The 15,312-nt window shown below is 37.9% G+C and overlaps 1 protein-coding gene across 2 annotated transcripts in view; it reads right to left on the bottom strand.

The window, feature by feature from the left end:
* Positions 1–15,312, bottom strand: part of SYT1 (synaptotagmin 1) — a 214,092-nt gene that overhangs the window by 110,835 nt on the left and 87,945 nt on the right. For both annotated transcript variants that reach the window (XM_042890075.1, XM_042890076.1), the window contains exon 2: positions 8,972–9,163. In XM_042890075.1, the coding sequence (XP_042746009.1) occupies positions 8,972–9,143 (172 nt within the window). In that variant the 5' untranslated portion in view covers positions 9,144–9,163. The remainder of the gene's footprint in view (positions 1–8,971; positions 9,164–15,312) is intronic.

Here is a 15,312-nt window from a genome sequence, read left to right as displayed (position 1 = left end):
CTGTGCCAATTTACAACAGTGCCTCAAAATAACAGAGGCTTCATTATCTGCTTACGGTTTCTATAAAATGCACTAGAATACCTCGTACCTTCCTATAATGCCTAGACACTAGTCACAGAGCTAAGGATGGAATATCAATCTTAACAGTAATTCCTGTATTTTCATTGCCCTTTTATACCATGTATTTTTAAAGCAAATCTATTAAACGTAGTCCCAAGTGCTTTTTTCCTTTTATGAAGTACACTGCTGAGAAGCAATTTTTAAATGTAAAGCGGAGAACAATTGTTCCATGAACAATTATGGAGCATTTTCAGAACAAAATTACAAACTGAATTATAACAGATAATGGGTAATTTCTGTAGACACTTCATCTGCAGGTAAGTTAGAGAAAGACTAGCAAGTATTGTGTTTATTTTATGTATGTAAACATAATTTTATTGCACACTTCTCCTCACACAAAATAATGAAACTTTAAGATACATTCCCAGTACTGAAAGGAAGCCAGTAACTATGTTCAGTTTTCTGCTTGTAAATTGAATTCTCTACTCAATTTATAGGGCACTGCACAACTTGACATATCTATAGTGCAATAAAATCACAGAATTCGGAGTCCTTGTAACATATAAAATAATAATCACAGTGATGGGCTACAGGAGACCCTTGGGGGTATTCTGCACCCCTTGTTAAAAATTGGGTAAACCAAAGGTAGGTGCTCACCTCAGTTGCTGTTTTAGATGACTTTTATCCCCATGGATATAAAAGTTAATCTGTAAAGCTAAGGAGGGGTTTGTTTTCTTATATTTTGCTGAATGCTCTCAGCAACATGTATTTTACAAGGGAACTTGCTTCTCCTTCTCTCAGATTACACAACTCAAAACCAACTGCAATTTCTGAAAATGATGTTTCAGACACGTCATCAATAATGAACAATTCTGTTTGACACTGAGGTTATGTACCCATTACACCTCTGTTTAGCAGGCAGCATTTCCTCTCAAACAGGACAGTTATGTTCTCAAGGTGCTGCACATGGGTTTAGTGTGCAACAGGTCCCCCTGTGCTGGGGATGAAGCTGGTACTCAAGGTTAGGCTGCAGCAGTCTGCTCGTGTCCCTCATGACAGAACTGACCATTATGATACCAGCAGAGTGCAACGCAACAGGATCTCAGACCACACACTGCTCCTTCCACACAGATTTTCATCCATGTTCTGCTTCATCAGATCTTCAGTTCTGCCTCTCCACCCCCTCAGCAACTATTAAAATAGCTTGATTTGAAAGCTGTATTTCCAGGACTCCTAATTTCAAGCATTCAAAACATGTCAGGCCCTAAGAGTAAAAAATAGTATTCTCTCATCTTTAATTTCGAACATAACAAAGTTGAATTGTTTTTTCCTTGCCTCATGATTTTTGTGCTTTCTGGATTCATGTGGGCAGTGTTCTCAAGCTTCTCTCTACCTTTAGGTGGTCTAGACAGTTTTTTAATGCAGAAGAATTTTGAAGTAGTCATGTAATCACTGAACTCTGGGGCCGAGGGGTTCATGGAGAAATCGAAGTAATCTGAGATTTGCACTTAAATTGCTGTATTTAGAAGTACAGATTTTTCTCTTCTACTCTTGTACTGCAATACCTCTTTCTTGTATCTGATCTGTGTTCCAAAATAAATCTTTATTTATAATTCCCCAGTGTAAAGCTGCATGCATTTCCTTGGCATGATCAACTGTTGATGATTTGATGACAGGAAAAAAACAAGAAGACTTGAATTTATGCCTTCCAGATTCCTCCAGCACTGTTCTTTAGATTTGTCTGAAGACAAAAAATCTTTTCTTTATTTTTTCTGAAAACTCTCCTGACGTGTCCTCTTTGGCAAGACACCTAAGCAGAATTTGCCAACGTCAGGCTGCACCTAAGCTGAGTGCCCTGCTTGATGTAGCAACATATGCACGTGTATACACATATGCATATGTAAACAGACACATATGTATAAGCGGTAATAAAAAATAACAGAATCACAGAATTGTAGGGGTTGGAAGGGACCTCTAGAGATCATTTGAGTCCTATTTTGTTTTGTTGACCCACAGTGTCAGAGGTTGGTGGTATGGCAGTAGAAGTTGAACCTTCCCACCAATATTCCATAACGTTTTGCTGCCGGGTGACAGATGGCAGCAGAGGGGCAGTCTGACAGAATGGCATCTGACATGGAGGTATGAACAAAGCAAAGGTATGGCACTGAATTCCTCCATGCAGAAAAAACTGTCACCCACTAACATTCACTGACACTTGTTGAACATTTATGCAGAAAAGAACTTACTATTTATATTTTAAATATTATTATTTTAATTGTTATTATATTGATATTTTTTTTCCTAGGAAGATCTTAGGCCCTGCCTCACATTGGTATGGAAATCATAACTATTTGCTATGGAAATGCAAATAATAGTTATTACTGAGAACTTCAGTCTCATTTTTGGTATTTGCCTTTTTCAATCCAAGTTTGAAATCAGAAAGCACTCTATTAGCACCATTTTGCTTCTTTTCTATGAGCTTAGGAAAAAAACCTGCCCTCCTGTCAGTGACACCTGTGTTCGAGAAATTATTACAAGAAGCAGTGAAATGAATAGCCTGAATTTATTTTCTTCAAATGATCAATCTAGGAGCTTCATAAAAATTAATTTTCAGGAAAACTCTATGCACAAAACCATTAATTTTCTAATGACAGACAAAAGTCAGTGATATCTCCACCTTGAATCTTGATGCGAAAGAGGAATGAAAAACTAGGAAATTAATTTGGTTGCCATTTAAAGGGGATAGTAAGAACTCTTGATGCAACTGCAGCTGGTCACTCAAGATGGGCAAAAAGCAGAGATCAGTAGGAAAAAGAAATGGAGGTGTGTTTAGGATGATTTTGAAGGCAGTAACTTTAAGCTAAATGGATAAGCATATATATCAATAATTATTTTACTCTGCTGATTAACCTAAATATATATACAAGTCTGTATTTTAGATTATTAAGCTATTATTTAGAATTAACCCAGCCTTCAGTCTTACAGTTATTTTTACATTTTTATTAATTTCCTCTACAGCCTCCAGTCCCATCTTGTTTTGAGAGCTCTTCACAAACCCAAGGAGAGGTAAACAAACCTTTCTCTGCACAGCTGCAAACAGAGTGTGAGACAAGTCTGAACAGAACGCCATTTTTCAGCCTGAATCATCACATCGCTTCGAGCTCCCAGTCTGGGGGACTATCAGTCCCTTATGCACAATAAATCAAATTTAGGAGTTTTGAGGCCAAATGGAGCTTCGAGCCAGCCAAATATTTCAGAATATGGTTGGTATAGAAATGTAGCTTTTTATCCAATTACTATGTAGGACACAGTAACTTCCTATTAAAGAGGTAATAATAGTATCCTGCATTGAAGGCATTCAGATATTGCAGCTATTCAGGATTATACCAGAAACACGAACAGAGTGTTATTATTAGTCAGACACTTGCTGGGATTTTATTGGTAGAGTTTTTGCTCTTTTATTTACCTCATCGGCAGAACAAGGTCTTCTGTTCATACAGGAATGTATTTCTAGGAAGTACATCAAGATTGCTTTGATTTTGCAAAGATGCTCGTTGAGTAAATTAACACTGATTAATATTAAGTTTTATCTTCATACGGTTTCTAACAGTACCTTGACATTTAAAGCATGCACTCAAAAGTTGTTGCTGTTTTGCATTCCTGTAATCTAGAAAAACCCAGAACTAAATTTTTCTAAGTATATGGCAGTTATTTTTTCTGTTGTCCATAGAGAATGGCCCAGATGGAAGGGCAGAGAGGGGGAGGAAAGAAATAGCTGATGTATATGATATAGGCTTTTAAGTGTAGGTACCACTTTCATAGAATCACTAAATGATAGAATACCCTGAGTTGGAAGGAGCCCATAGGAATCACCAAGTCCAACTCTGGGCTCCACACAGAACCACCCAAAATTGAACCGTATTTCTGAGAGAGCTGGCTAAATGCACACTGAACCTTAAGGCCATGCCCATCTGTCTCCAACCCCCAGCTGCAATCCCCTGACAGCTCCATGCCATTCCCTGTTGCTGTCACACACAGCAGAGCTCAGCGCTGCCCCTCCGCTCCCTGTGAGGAGCTGCAGCCGCCATCAGGCCTCCCCTCAGCTCCTCTGCTCTGGGCTGAACCAACCAAGGAACCCAGATGCTCCTCTTACCTCACGCCCTCTATGGCGTTCACCATCATCATAGCCCTTTTTTGGAAACTCTCTTTATGCTTCATGTCTTTCTTATTTTTTAGCTGCTTTGTTTTTCCCCCTGTTTAAGGCATCAGAATGGCACGTTTAAAATGAAAAAATGTAAAAGCTGAGATGGTATCTTTTTTCTGATTAACAGCTTAAGAATTCAGCTGATTAAAGGCAAACTGGGATGAAAAATATAAGAACCAATGAAGATAGAGTGAAGACAGAATGACTTTCATACCCAGTGCAGTTCAAAAACAACTGTACTGTGATTATGCAAATCAGCCACTCACGAAAATGCAGAGATTTACATAACGGAGAACAAAAATCTTCACAGTTATGCCTCAGTAAACTTACAGGATTCTTGCACTTTAATTGTGTGACTCACTGTAAGAAAATGATTCCACTCTCTTTATTCAGAGTGAAATATACGTTAGGAAATCACCATTTTGTATGATTTGTGTGTTTTCGGAAGCCTACCCTCTCCTGCCACAAAATGTGATGTATGTGCTTCTTTAAAGAGAAAGAAATAAATGCAAAGCTAGGATTTCTGCTTGTATCAATCAAAAATTTAACTGGGTTTACATATTGCATCACTGTTCTTGTATCAAACATATACTGATACAAACGGTCCCTTCCTTCTACTTGGAACTTCTATTTCCTCATTTCATTAAATTCATCATTTTTTGATAAAATAACTCTTTGCTGGTGCTTATATCAGGGAGGAAACATCAGTGTCATTTAAATTGCATAGACCCTATAGTGTAGTTTTGTAGATGAAATCTTAAAAGGAATCATATTTTTAGTTAGATAAATATGTCTAGCCTACTTAACTTGTGACATTTATGTGTTCTATAAAACATTATTTTTGAAAGATGACTGTCCTATTACAAGCCACATGGAAGGGACAGTTATTTATTCAGCTGGGTATACTTTATTGTACCTTTATTTTTGTCATCACCGTTATTGGACTGTTTTGTTGTTGTTGGTTTTTTTTTTTTGTGTGTGTGTGTGTATAGAAACATGACTTGACATTACAGAATTTCCATGGAAATCCAGAAAGAGAAGACTATAAATTAGACCCTACTACAGCCGGGCTTTTCATGGCTGTAGGTTGATTGCAGGTGAGCTTTCTCACAATATGGCTACATTATATCTTGTTAGACATCCATTAAATCGTGATGGCTTATTTTTCATCTTCAAACATCTTAGGCAAAGGCTAAAACTGGAACTAAAACATGTAATTATTTCTCTCTTGCATACTGACAAAAAAGAAGTGGAAAAACGTCCTCTCAAGATAACCAGCAAGCTTTGAAAGACTCCCCTGTCAAGTAGGGATGAACACAAAACCTTTGGAAGATTTCAATGAGAAACTATATGAGATAAAAAACATGCTGGTCCATACTTGTCTCCCATTGGCAAATATCAGAGAATTGCTGACCATCGCATTTCTCTACTAAGTCTCAGACTCAATTTCAGGTATCCAGTCTGAATCTACCAGAAAAAATACTGCTCCAAAGTCTTCCACATGCCAGGAGTGTTCTTAGACCCAAGTATCCACACTATACCAAAAAGGCTGGTACACCATTTTTCTACTTCTTTTCTCTCTCATATGGCAAAAAATTGACAGAAAGACCCTCCAAAAATGAACTTGTTGGAATAAATTTATTTTCTGCTCTGAGAGATTCTAAAAAAATTTTGCAACCAGCTGGAAGAAGGAAGGTATGATCATTTTTCTACCAAAATGAATTCTTCAGCTTTGTAACTGGCTAACAGCACCTCACTGAAAACTTCATACTGACATAAAAAGAAAAAAATGGTAAGGAAATGTTATAATCTTCCGATAGGAAAATGAGGCGTCCTATTCTCCCACAGATCCAAGAGCTGCTTGTATCATCATGAAAATAATGCCTCCTATTTTATTATGTTTGCCCACAATATCAGAAGTGAATGATGGTATGGCAGTAGAGGCTGAACTTTCCTGCCACTACTCTGTTACGTGTTGTTGCCGTGTGACAGATGGCAGCAGAGGGGCAGTCTGACAGTATGGCATCTGACATGGAAGTGCACGTGAAGCAAAAGTGTGGCACAGTTCCTCCACGTGGAAAAAAAGGCACCCACTCACAGTCCTTGACACTTGCTGAACATTTGTGGAGACCGAAGAGTGGATGTGAGCACAGTGAAGGAGTAGATGTTGTGTTTCAGCACTGGCAACAGTGACAGTGGGTCATCTCCAGTGGTGCAGATTTTTATGACCGTGGCATGCAGGTTCTTGTTCATTGCTGGGTAATATGCAAAGCTAATGGTGGTGACTATGTTGAGAAGTAGTGTTTTATAGCTGAGAATGTGCTCTATCAAATAGTGTTATAGTGCTTTTTGCATCTGTGGTAATACCCATGGAAATAAACAGAAAGCATTAGTTTCAGAGTGACCTACTTACATTAAAAGTTGCACAGACAGCCTTGACCATATTTATTCATTGAATTATTCCTTTAAACAAAAACTATGTTTAAAATAAAAGAGGTTTGTTTTTTTTTTTTGTCTTTGAGGAATTCAAAGTAATAATCTCAAAACCAGAAGACATCAGTACTAAAAGCAGTGCAGGGTAACTGCTGAAGCAACATTATTACTGAAGGAAAAAGGAAGAAGCACAAAAACTAAGAGACAATAGGAGATACTTCGATAGTCTTAAGTTTGAAAGACTTTGTGCTTGTGTTTCAAGACAGGGACTTGGTGAAAACTTTAAGACACTGTTCTGTCAAAAAAATAAGTATGAGTTTCTTACAGCTAGGTGGGGAAAACTAATAGGAGAAGTTAATACAATTACAAATGATCAAGCTAGTCATTTACCACTATCTGGAAGAATGATCGAACAAAGGCAGCTATTTTGGATTAATTCTTCTCAGCTATGGCAGGATTACCAACAACCTCCATAGTTCTCTAAAGAAGCAGATTCCCTTTTAGTTTAACGTTACATTCAGAGTACTTCTCCATATTAGGAAAAGAAAGATGCAACACGTTCTGTTTGCACTCTTAGCAGAAGGCACCATATTTTATAATTGCTAAAATGTATTTCATCATACGGTTGTCTTATGGCATAGTACACTTTCCTCTGAAAATAATTCAGTCACATGAAAGCAAGTTATTTCTTTGCATAAAAAAAGAAAATAAGATTTCTTTGGAAAGATTCTCAAAATGAGTTTCCATTTGTTTTCATTGTTATTTTTAAAAAGAAGGTAGCAGTGCATTCAAAATTCCTTTGTTTTCCTAGCACATTTCCAGTTGTCCATATACTGGGATCAAAGCTTACAAAATAAAATAATAGTTACACAAAAGTATAATTCACCTTGTTTATATAGAATGGGGAGCTGCAAATTAAAAGAATATGGCTCAAATGCTGACCATTTCTCCCTCAGTGTCTCATTTTTTTTCCCTCTTTTTTAATTCTAGCAGTTTTGTTTCTCCCATGATATCTTCGAGCAGTTTCATTTCAGTATGGTCTGCACTGGATTGTGCAGATTACCAAACTAATGACATATGGACTTCTTACCACTGTAACACATCTACTCCTGCAAGTGAGAATTTTGAGCGACGGAGCAAAGCTGTTATCAATTCTGCAAAAACTGCATCTGCCAGATTGCCAAGACCCATCTCAGAGATTAAAAAAATAATAGATTAATATTCCAATTTGTTTCCCATCTTTATCATTCATGCAGCATTTCCGTACACAAATGATAATGTTCTAAAAATGAAAAATACTTGAAAATATTTTGCATTTACATTACTCTGAAGTTAAAATTATTAGAGATTCAATTTCTCTGTATTGCCTGCTATGGAAGCACAGACACATTAGACACATAGAGTTCAACCTCCATTTATAGAAAAGTGCTAACATTATCTGCTTGTATGATTTGGTTAAAAAAAGAAATTCTAACTTACATAAAATGATATGGAAAGTGCTGAGTTAGTTGCATATTTAACGCACATTAATGTGTGTACTAAAATATACCACACAGGTTCAAGCAGACTAATTATCATGAACAGCAGAAAGCTAACAAATATATAAACCAATGACTCAACTCTGAATCAACAATTTCTAGCAAAGACCGAAAGAACACTAATGACTTGAAACCTATTGACTTGATGGAAATATGAATTGGTACTTTTATAATATCCAGCATAGGTCTAAGAACTCCTGCCAACAAAGTTCAATGACAGATCTCAAAGAATGACATTTTCATAGAGCTATCTCCTTGTTGGAAAGCCATTCTTTTCCCCTCCATTTCTAAATTTTCTAATCTCCAAAGGTACGCAGTACCTTTATTTTTACAAGACTTAAGAAGTTGGGTTGAATTTGGCTTTCAGGTAGTATGCATACACCATTTGGAATACACACAAAACCGTTAGTGTTACTGTTAGGAAATACTTTGCTCCTTGGCCCCATTACCACTGTGAAGTCCTCTGGCCTGTCCAGTTTTAATGACCCAGCAGTAATTTATCAGTAAAAGTTGCAAAGATGATCTGAAATATCAAGAACAGTCTGAAATCCCATACGAGTTTGTCTCAGTATTTTCCACCACAATTAATTCTGAGGAGCTCGCTAAACTGAGTTTATCTTCTGATTATTTTAGCTTGACTTGAAAACATGTAGTACATTCTCTAAATAAACATCAGGACATTTCTGTTAAACCTAATCTGCCAGCAGAAGCTTTTAATCAGTCAAGTTTTACTCACATGGAATTTTGTTCAGTTCATTCATGAACTTCTCTTTTAACTTAGAAAATGCATCTTCTTTTCCTCCCCCTCCTCCAGGAGCGGCTGGCTCGGTGACATTGCTTGGAGGAACTGCTGCTACTGTGGTCGCTGGCGGGGCTGCCAGGGCCTCATGATGACTTTCACTCACCATTGTAACCCCTGTGGAAGCTGCTGTTGGAAAAACAACAAAAAAAAAACAACAAACAAAGAACATGTTTACATCATGAAAACAAGAGCAACAGCAAACTGAGAACGTTTACATTATGAAAAAGGATCTCATATCAATCAAAGATGAAATAGGCAGGATATCGCTTGGTGCTCATGCTTACTGAGTAAATATGACCGTGTCAACGCACTGCTTCGTGTTCTTCATACAGTATTTATTAGAACAGAGAGAAAAGTCTCTTGCAGGGTTAATTTCAGCCAGAATCATTTTAGTGCTTAGTGTTCCTCTTCAATTACATTGAATTCTGAACCGCTGAAATTGAAAACTCAGAATTCTTATAAAACTCACACAGATTTACCTTTTGCTCTTCAATTCTGAAAGTAAAGGCACAAAGGGTAATTAGTGCTCCCTCTGTGCAGATTTCACAATGATTTACAGAATTACTTACCTAGGAGAGTTACAGAAGTGCAAATTACAGCCAGAGTTTCAATATCAAACAAATGAAGTGATAAGGATGTAGTAAAAACACTTCATACCTCCCTGCCAAAGTAATAAGCTATTGTTTTATACTTAAGCAAGTTGTATATTAAACAAGAATTGATTTGCATCCATTTTTATCTTTATTTATTGAAGGCAATTTTCCTTCCAGATATTATGTGTGACATTTGCTACTGACAATATTCTGTTAAATTATTCACATGTCTCATTGGTGTATTCATGAAGCTATGACATCTGTGGGGTATCTAAATGCAGCCATACTGAAGAATCTGAAAGGCTGTCACAAGCATGACACATTGCCATATTTTTCATTTAATGGGCATTTTGCAAAACCTCTGCTTGAGCTTATGGTATGAAGCAAAGAATTTGGGGCCAGCGGGGTGAAGGTGATTACACAGTGCAACTTAAGTACTATCAGAAGATTGGCTGAAATGTTTACATTGGATTGAACACATTGTTCTGAATTTATGCTGCTTCCTAAATAGCACTAATCTGACTAATCATGCTTTGTTATTCTTCAGAAAACCAGAGGGAGAAAGAGTTTGAAAGATAACAAACACTCATTATTGCTCTGACTGCACAATTGCTCTCAGTCCCAAAAGAAACTTGGCCTTGGACCTTCTGCTGAGAAATTCAAACATCATGCAAAAAAGGCAACACATCAAAATTAAAGGGGCATAGGAGCATCTGACTGCATGCAACATGATAGACTGTGAACTTTCCTGCCCTACGTGACCACTTTCATAGATGCTGCTAAGTGTAACACTATAATATGATAGCAATACAGTGGGGTAGCAAAATCCTACACTGCAGCAAGTGAGGATATGCCTAAATGCAGCAGCTGTAGATGCTGAAACAAAGAATCTGCTTATCCTGGGAAGGCCTCAACTAGGCAAGCATCTCCAGTAGCAAGCATCTCCTTGCCTCCACTGCCAACCCTTAAGTGAGGTCTGGGAAGGAGTGGATCTTGGCTCCACTCTCTCCAGACACTGAGGTGCACTGTGTACATCAGAGCTCCCCTGGTTGACCCTGCCTTCAGGCTCTCAGTCACTGTTTCAAGCCGTGACTTAGCATTTCTGATATGTTGAAAGTGCTGAAATCACTAGATCCAAATGAGGATTGGCTTTTTGTCCTTCAGCTTTTCTTGTGTAAGCCCTCAGTTAGGAAGATTCAGTGTGTGCCCAACTGCAGGCCGACAAACCTGTGGAAATCACCTGTCATTACACAGGGGTCTGCACATAAGTGTATTCTGGAACAGAAATCATCCTTCAACACACCATCTGAGTAAAAAGGTGTTTACTAAATAGAGGATTGGCCTTGTTCTGAAGAAGCAATTTGATGGATATTTTGCAGCAATTTTATTGAGGCAGCGCTGAATGAAGCAGTATTCCCTGCCTGCCCATTGCTTCTGCCTTTGTCCTCACAGTCTCTAGCCTAATATAAAATCATGTTGATGTTGACAAAGTACGTGTATGTGAGATAGCTACATAAATATTTCATACACATGCGGTCTTATCTATTTGCCTGTAACAACATGGAAGCAGTTTGCTATCTAAAGCAGACCAAAGCTGATGGAAAGATTCCAGTTAATATCCATGAACTTTGGCTCAAGCTTGATGTCTGTGAAGATTTCCCCCCTTGCCTCTCACAATAACTATTGAGAAAAACATGTAGTGCATAATTTGTGTAGTACAGAATTACGTGCCAGCTCTTTCAGGCTAGGAGACTTTTTCCATATGCTCTGATGAATGCCAAATACTATGAAGCAAAACACGCAGAGCCATCAGCTGTAAACATTAATGCTGTTTTATATTACAGCATTTTGTCAGTGAATGTCAGTTACATCAGAAGAAAAGTTGTATGATATATCATAATTAAATCAAAATTAAATTGCTTAATTATAATATATTGCTTAATTATTTCAGGCCTGGCAGTCGACTATTTTATTTTATAACGGAAGACACAATTTGCAGTGATGACTTTCAGCTAATTAAAAATTAAGGCAAATGTAATTTATTTGCTTCTAGTTTTGGAGCTGTATTTTGAAAATATATAAAAAGAATAAATTTGGAGTGCTACATTTATTAAAAAAAAGAAAAGGAAAAAGTAACAAACTACTGTATTTCTCTGATCTCCAGGAACAATCCTCATCTCAGCAGAGCCCTAGTGCAGATAGAGGTTACTACATCTAATGAGGCATGCACAAATGCTTTGAGACTTGCTACAGAGCCTTTGACCTTTACATGCCAATGACACTGTCCTGATATTTTAAATAGGTGTGAAGAGGCTGAAGAAGCATCTCCTCCCTGAAAAAGCTGTCTGCAGGAAAGAATTTTCTGAAGAGCACATGCTCACACCCTCACAGAGATAACATCTGATAGCTTCTATTATTGTAATGCTGCAGCTTCCCACCATAATGGTATAAACAGTCATATTATTAGAGACTGCAGAGTACTGGATAATTAGATTTAAATTGGCCTTTTACAAGAAAAAAAAAAGAGGTTACTTTAGTGCTGCAGTGCATTGCTAAAGGTAAAGATCTACAAAAGATGAGCAGATTATCTGCCATTTACGAAATGGCAGTTGCAAGCAAAAATTTCTTATAGGTTAAAAAATGGAAAGTCATAGAATTCAATTATGCTTCTAGTGTGGTGTTCACTACTGTGATGATACTGCCAGTCATGAAACAATACGTGCTGCATGTGTAACATGCAGTCATAAGGAAGAGCACATTTATGGTCATAAGTAAAATACCTATTTCTTTTACATGCTTCTATAAAACGCAACACATAGTCCCTGCGCATGCTGACTCTTTGGTATACACTGCCCATCCTCAGTAGTGCCATAAAATCCTTATGAAACACTTGTGAAGCAAACGAACAAACAAACCAAACCCCTGAAAAAACACATAGAACACGTGGAAGTAATGCCTGTCATTTCTATACAGAAATAGGCAAGTGTTGACTGAAAATGCAGACATGGTGATTTAAAGCCTTGAGGAAGTCGGGGATTTAGAACCCTACTGTTCCCTAGGCAAGAAAAATCCTGACAAAAATGACTATCAACTCCAAAGCCTACAGAATTTCTACATCATTTCCTCTGAAAAAGAAGGATCTGAATAATTTACAAATGCACCCTGGAGATTCACAGAAAGGAATATATTTTCTTATGGAGGTACAAAGTACTGGCTGATTGCCTCTGCATTCTGGTATGGAACGTGCTGGTGAGAAACTTGTTGGAAGACACCTCTTGAGAGAGGAGTAAAGAAGAGAGTCAGACTTCAGATGTGGCTGATTACAGAGCATGAAGTAGCCTCAGAAAAACTCGTGTTCCAGGGGCAACAATTTCTCTTTGCAAACATTCAGGCCTATCTGAAGTGGGACGTGCTCCACCTGGAAGGACTAATCCCAGGGGAAACTGATACTTGTTTTAAATGGCTTATGAAAAATAATCTGAATAATGTGACAGCATTAATGAGAGAGATGTGGAATGTTCACACTGATTCCTGTGAAATTCTTCAGGATATGGAGTGAAAGCAGAACAGTGTACCATCTCGAGCAGGCTCCTCAGGGCAGTGGTCACAGCACCAGACCCACTGAAGTTCAAAAATTATTTGAACAATGCTGTCAGAAACAGGGTTTAAATTTTGTGTGGTCCTGTGTTGTACTTGATTTATCCTTGTGCGTACCTTCCAATCTGTGATATTCTATGATTCTGTGGTCTTCTGCCAAATAATGGAGACTGTTATACTTGAATTAAAAAAAAAAAGAATGGGGAGAAGGGAAATGACAGCAAAGAGAGTTTGTATGGTTCCTATGTGGTTAACTGACAGCACATACACCTCAGCAGATATTGAAGGATTTAGTGCATACTTAATCCTATGGACAGAAATTTTCTGCATGGTGTATTTCAGTCAATATAGTTTTGCTTACTTTTTCCCTTACTTGCTGAATACAAACAGGATACAGTGAGATGGTGAGTAGGTCAGACATCCCACGCTGACCAGAGGAGGTATCATGAGGTATTAGAGACTGTCCTTTTACTTTATTGCTGCTCAGATTTTTCTGCCATAATAAAAATTGAAATTATACAAATGTAGCGTTGCAGTGAGTAACTGTGTAAATTCTCAGAGGTAACTGTCACCATTTATTCAATGCATATTGCTGTAGCTGTAACAGCTGCAGTCACTGCATGTCCATTAGCATGCAAAGCTGTAAACTGGCATCTAGACTGCTAAGTGGTATTTCCTGCACACCTTTATCTCTTCAGCATCCCAGTAGTTACATAAAACTTGGAATGTGATCATGTTATCTGAGAAAAAAAAAATCACACAGAAATATCACTCATATTATTGTGTTATTTTTGTTTGCAGCTGCCATGCCCTGAGAGGAAGAAATGATTGGCTTTCAATGGTACTATGGCCAGGTAAGTACCAGAGAAAGATCTGACACCACAGTGAAAATTTACCCTACTCCATTAGACTGTTTTAATGAAATTAATTCATCATTAAGAAGATGGGAACATTACTAGAATGTCTAAAGATATCTACAATAAACGATCTCTTCCTAGATTGAAGTATTCTGGGATGTTAATAATACATTTTATACTCATTCATTTTCTTACTAATGAAATATGCTATCTTTCTAGCTTCAGTAATAGACATTTATTTTTAAAGACAAGCTCAGAAAAGAGCCTTTCTTGGCTTTTTCTAAAGATGGTTCTGTAACTACATTTTCAGAAGAATGGAAGGTCACAGTAAAGATGACATATCAAAACAGCCTTTTTACCACTACCACAGAGGCTTACAGTGCAATCCATGTTTAGTACTGCTCAGGCTCAACATGTCATGGGAATAAAAGGTTTGATGAAGAACTTGGGTGGGATAATTCAGGTGCCCCCCCATGCCGCTCTGGATGCACAAGTGCGGCCCCAGCAACTGCTCTTCTACACCCCAAACTGCCTCTCTGCCTCTCTTTGAGTAAAGAAGACACATTTCTACTGGTGCCGTATGTAAAACATGAGTCCAGCTGAAACTTTCTAGATCCCAGTTGTGCATTAGCTCTGTAAAACTGTTTTCTAATGCTCACTGCTAATATCACATCAACACTTTTGTTGTCCTGACTGAAAAAGCATGACAAATCACCTAAATCTCTCTTACATTCCATGGCGACTTTATTGCTGAGGTTTAGAAATGTTGATGTGAGCGGAGTCCTGCTACTGTGGAGCAGGACAAAGGAACACAGTGTTGTAGATAGGAAGTGTCCAGGAGGTGGTTGGTCACTGTGGATGAAGACATGGCACACACAGAGGGGGGACCTCTGAGCACAAGTTTGAGCAACTCTGAGAGTGGCAGAAGACATCAGAAGACATACCAAGACAGGCAGCAGCACTGCAGCTCCAACATAGGAGAGCTTGGCAGAAATGCTTCATGACAGTTCACCAAAACTGTTAGTTGAGGGAGCCAACAACTGGTACTCTGGGTTATCTACAGCACAGTCCTGGAGCACGCAACAAATCTTCCCCTTATTGAGCATGAGCTCAGTATCAGTCTTCCGAATTTCCATAAAATAGCAACAAATACTTTACAGTAACAGATGAAAGAAAGTAACTTAATATTCAAATCAAAGCGTTTTCTTTTTTGTAGGCTTCTAGGAGT

Source organism: Lagopus leucura, unplaced genomic scaffold (genome assembly GCF_019238085.1).
Source record: "Lagopus leucura isolate 7727_CA_CO unplaced genomic scaffold, USGS_WTPT01 Super-Scaffold_100159, whole genome shotgun sequence".
NCBI lineage: Eukaryota > Metazoa > Chordata > Aves > Galliformes > Phasianidae > Lagopus > Lagopus leucura.
This window is presented reverse-complemented; position numbering and strand designations above follow the sequence as displayed.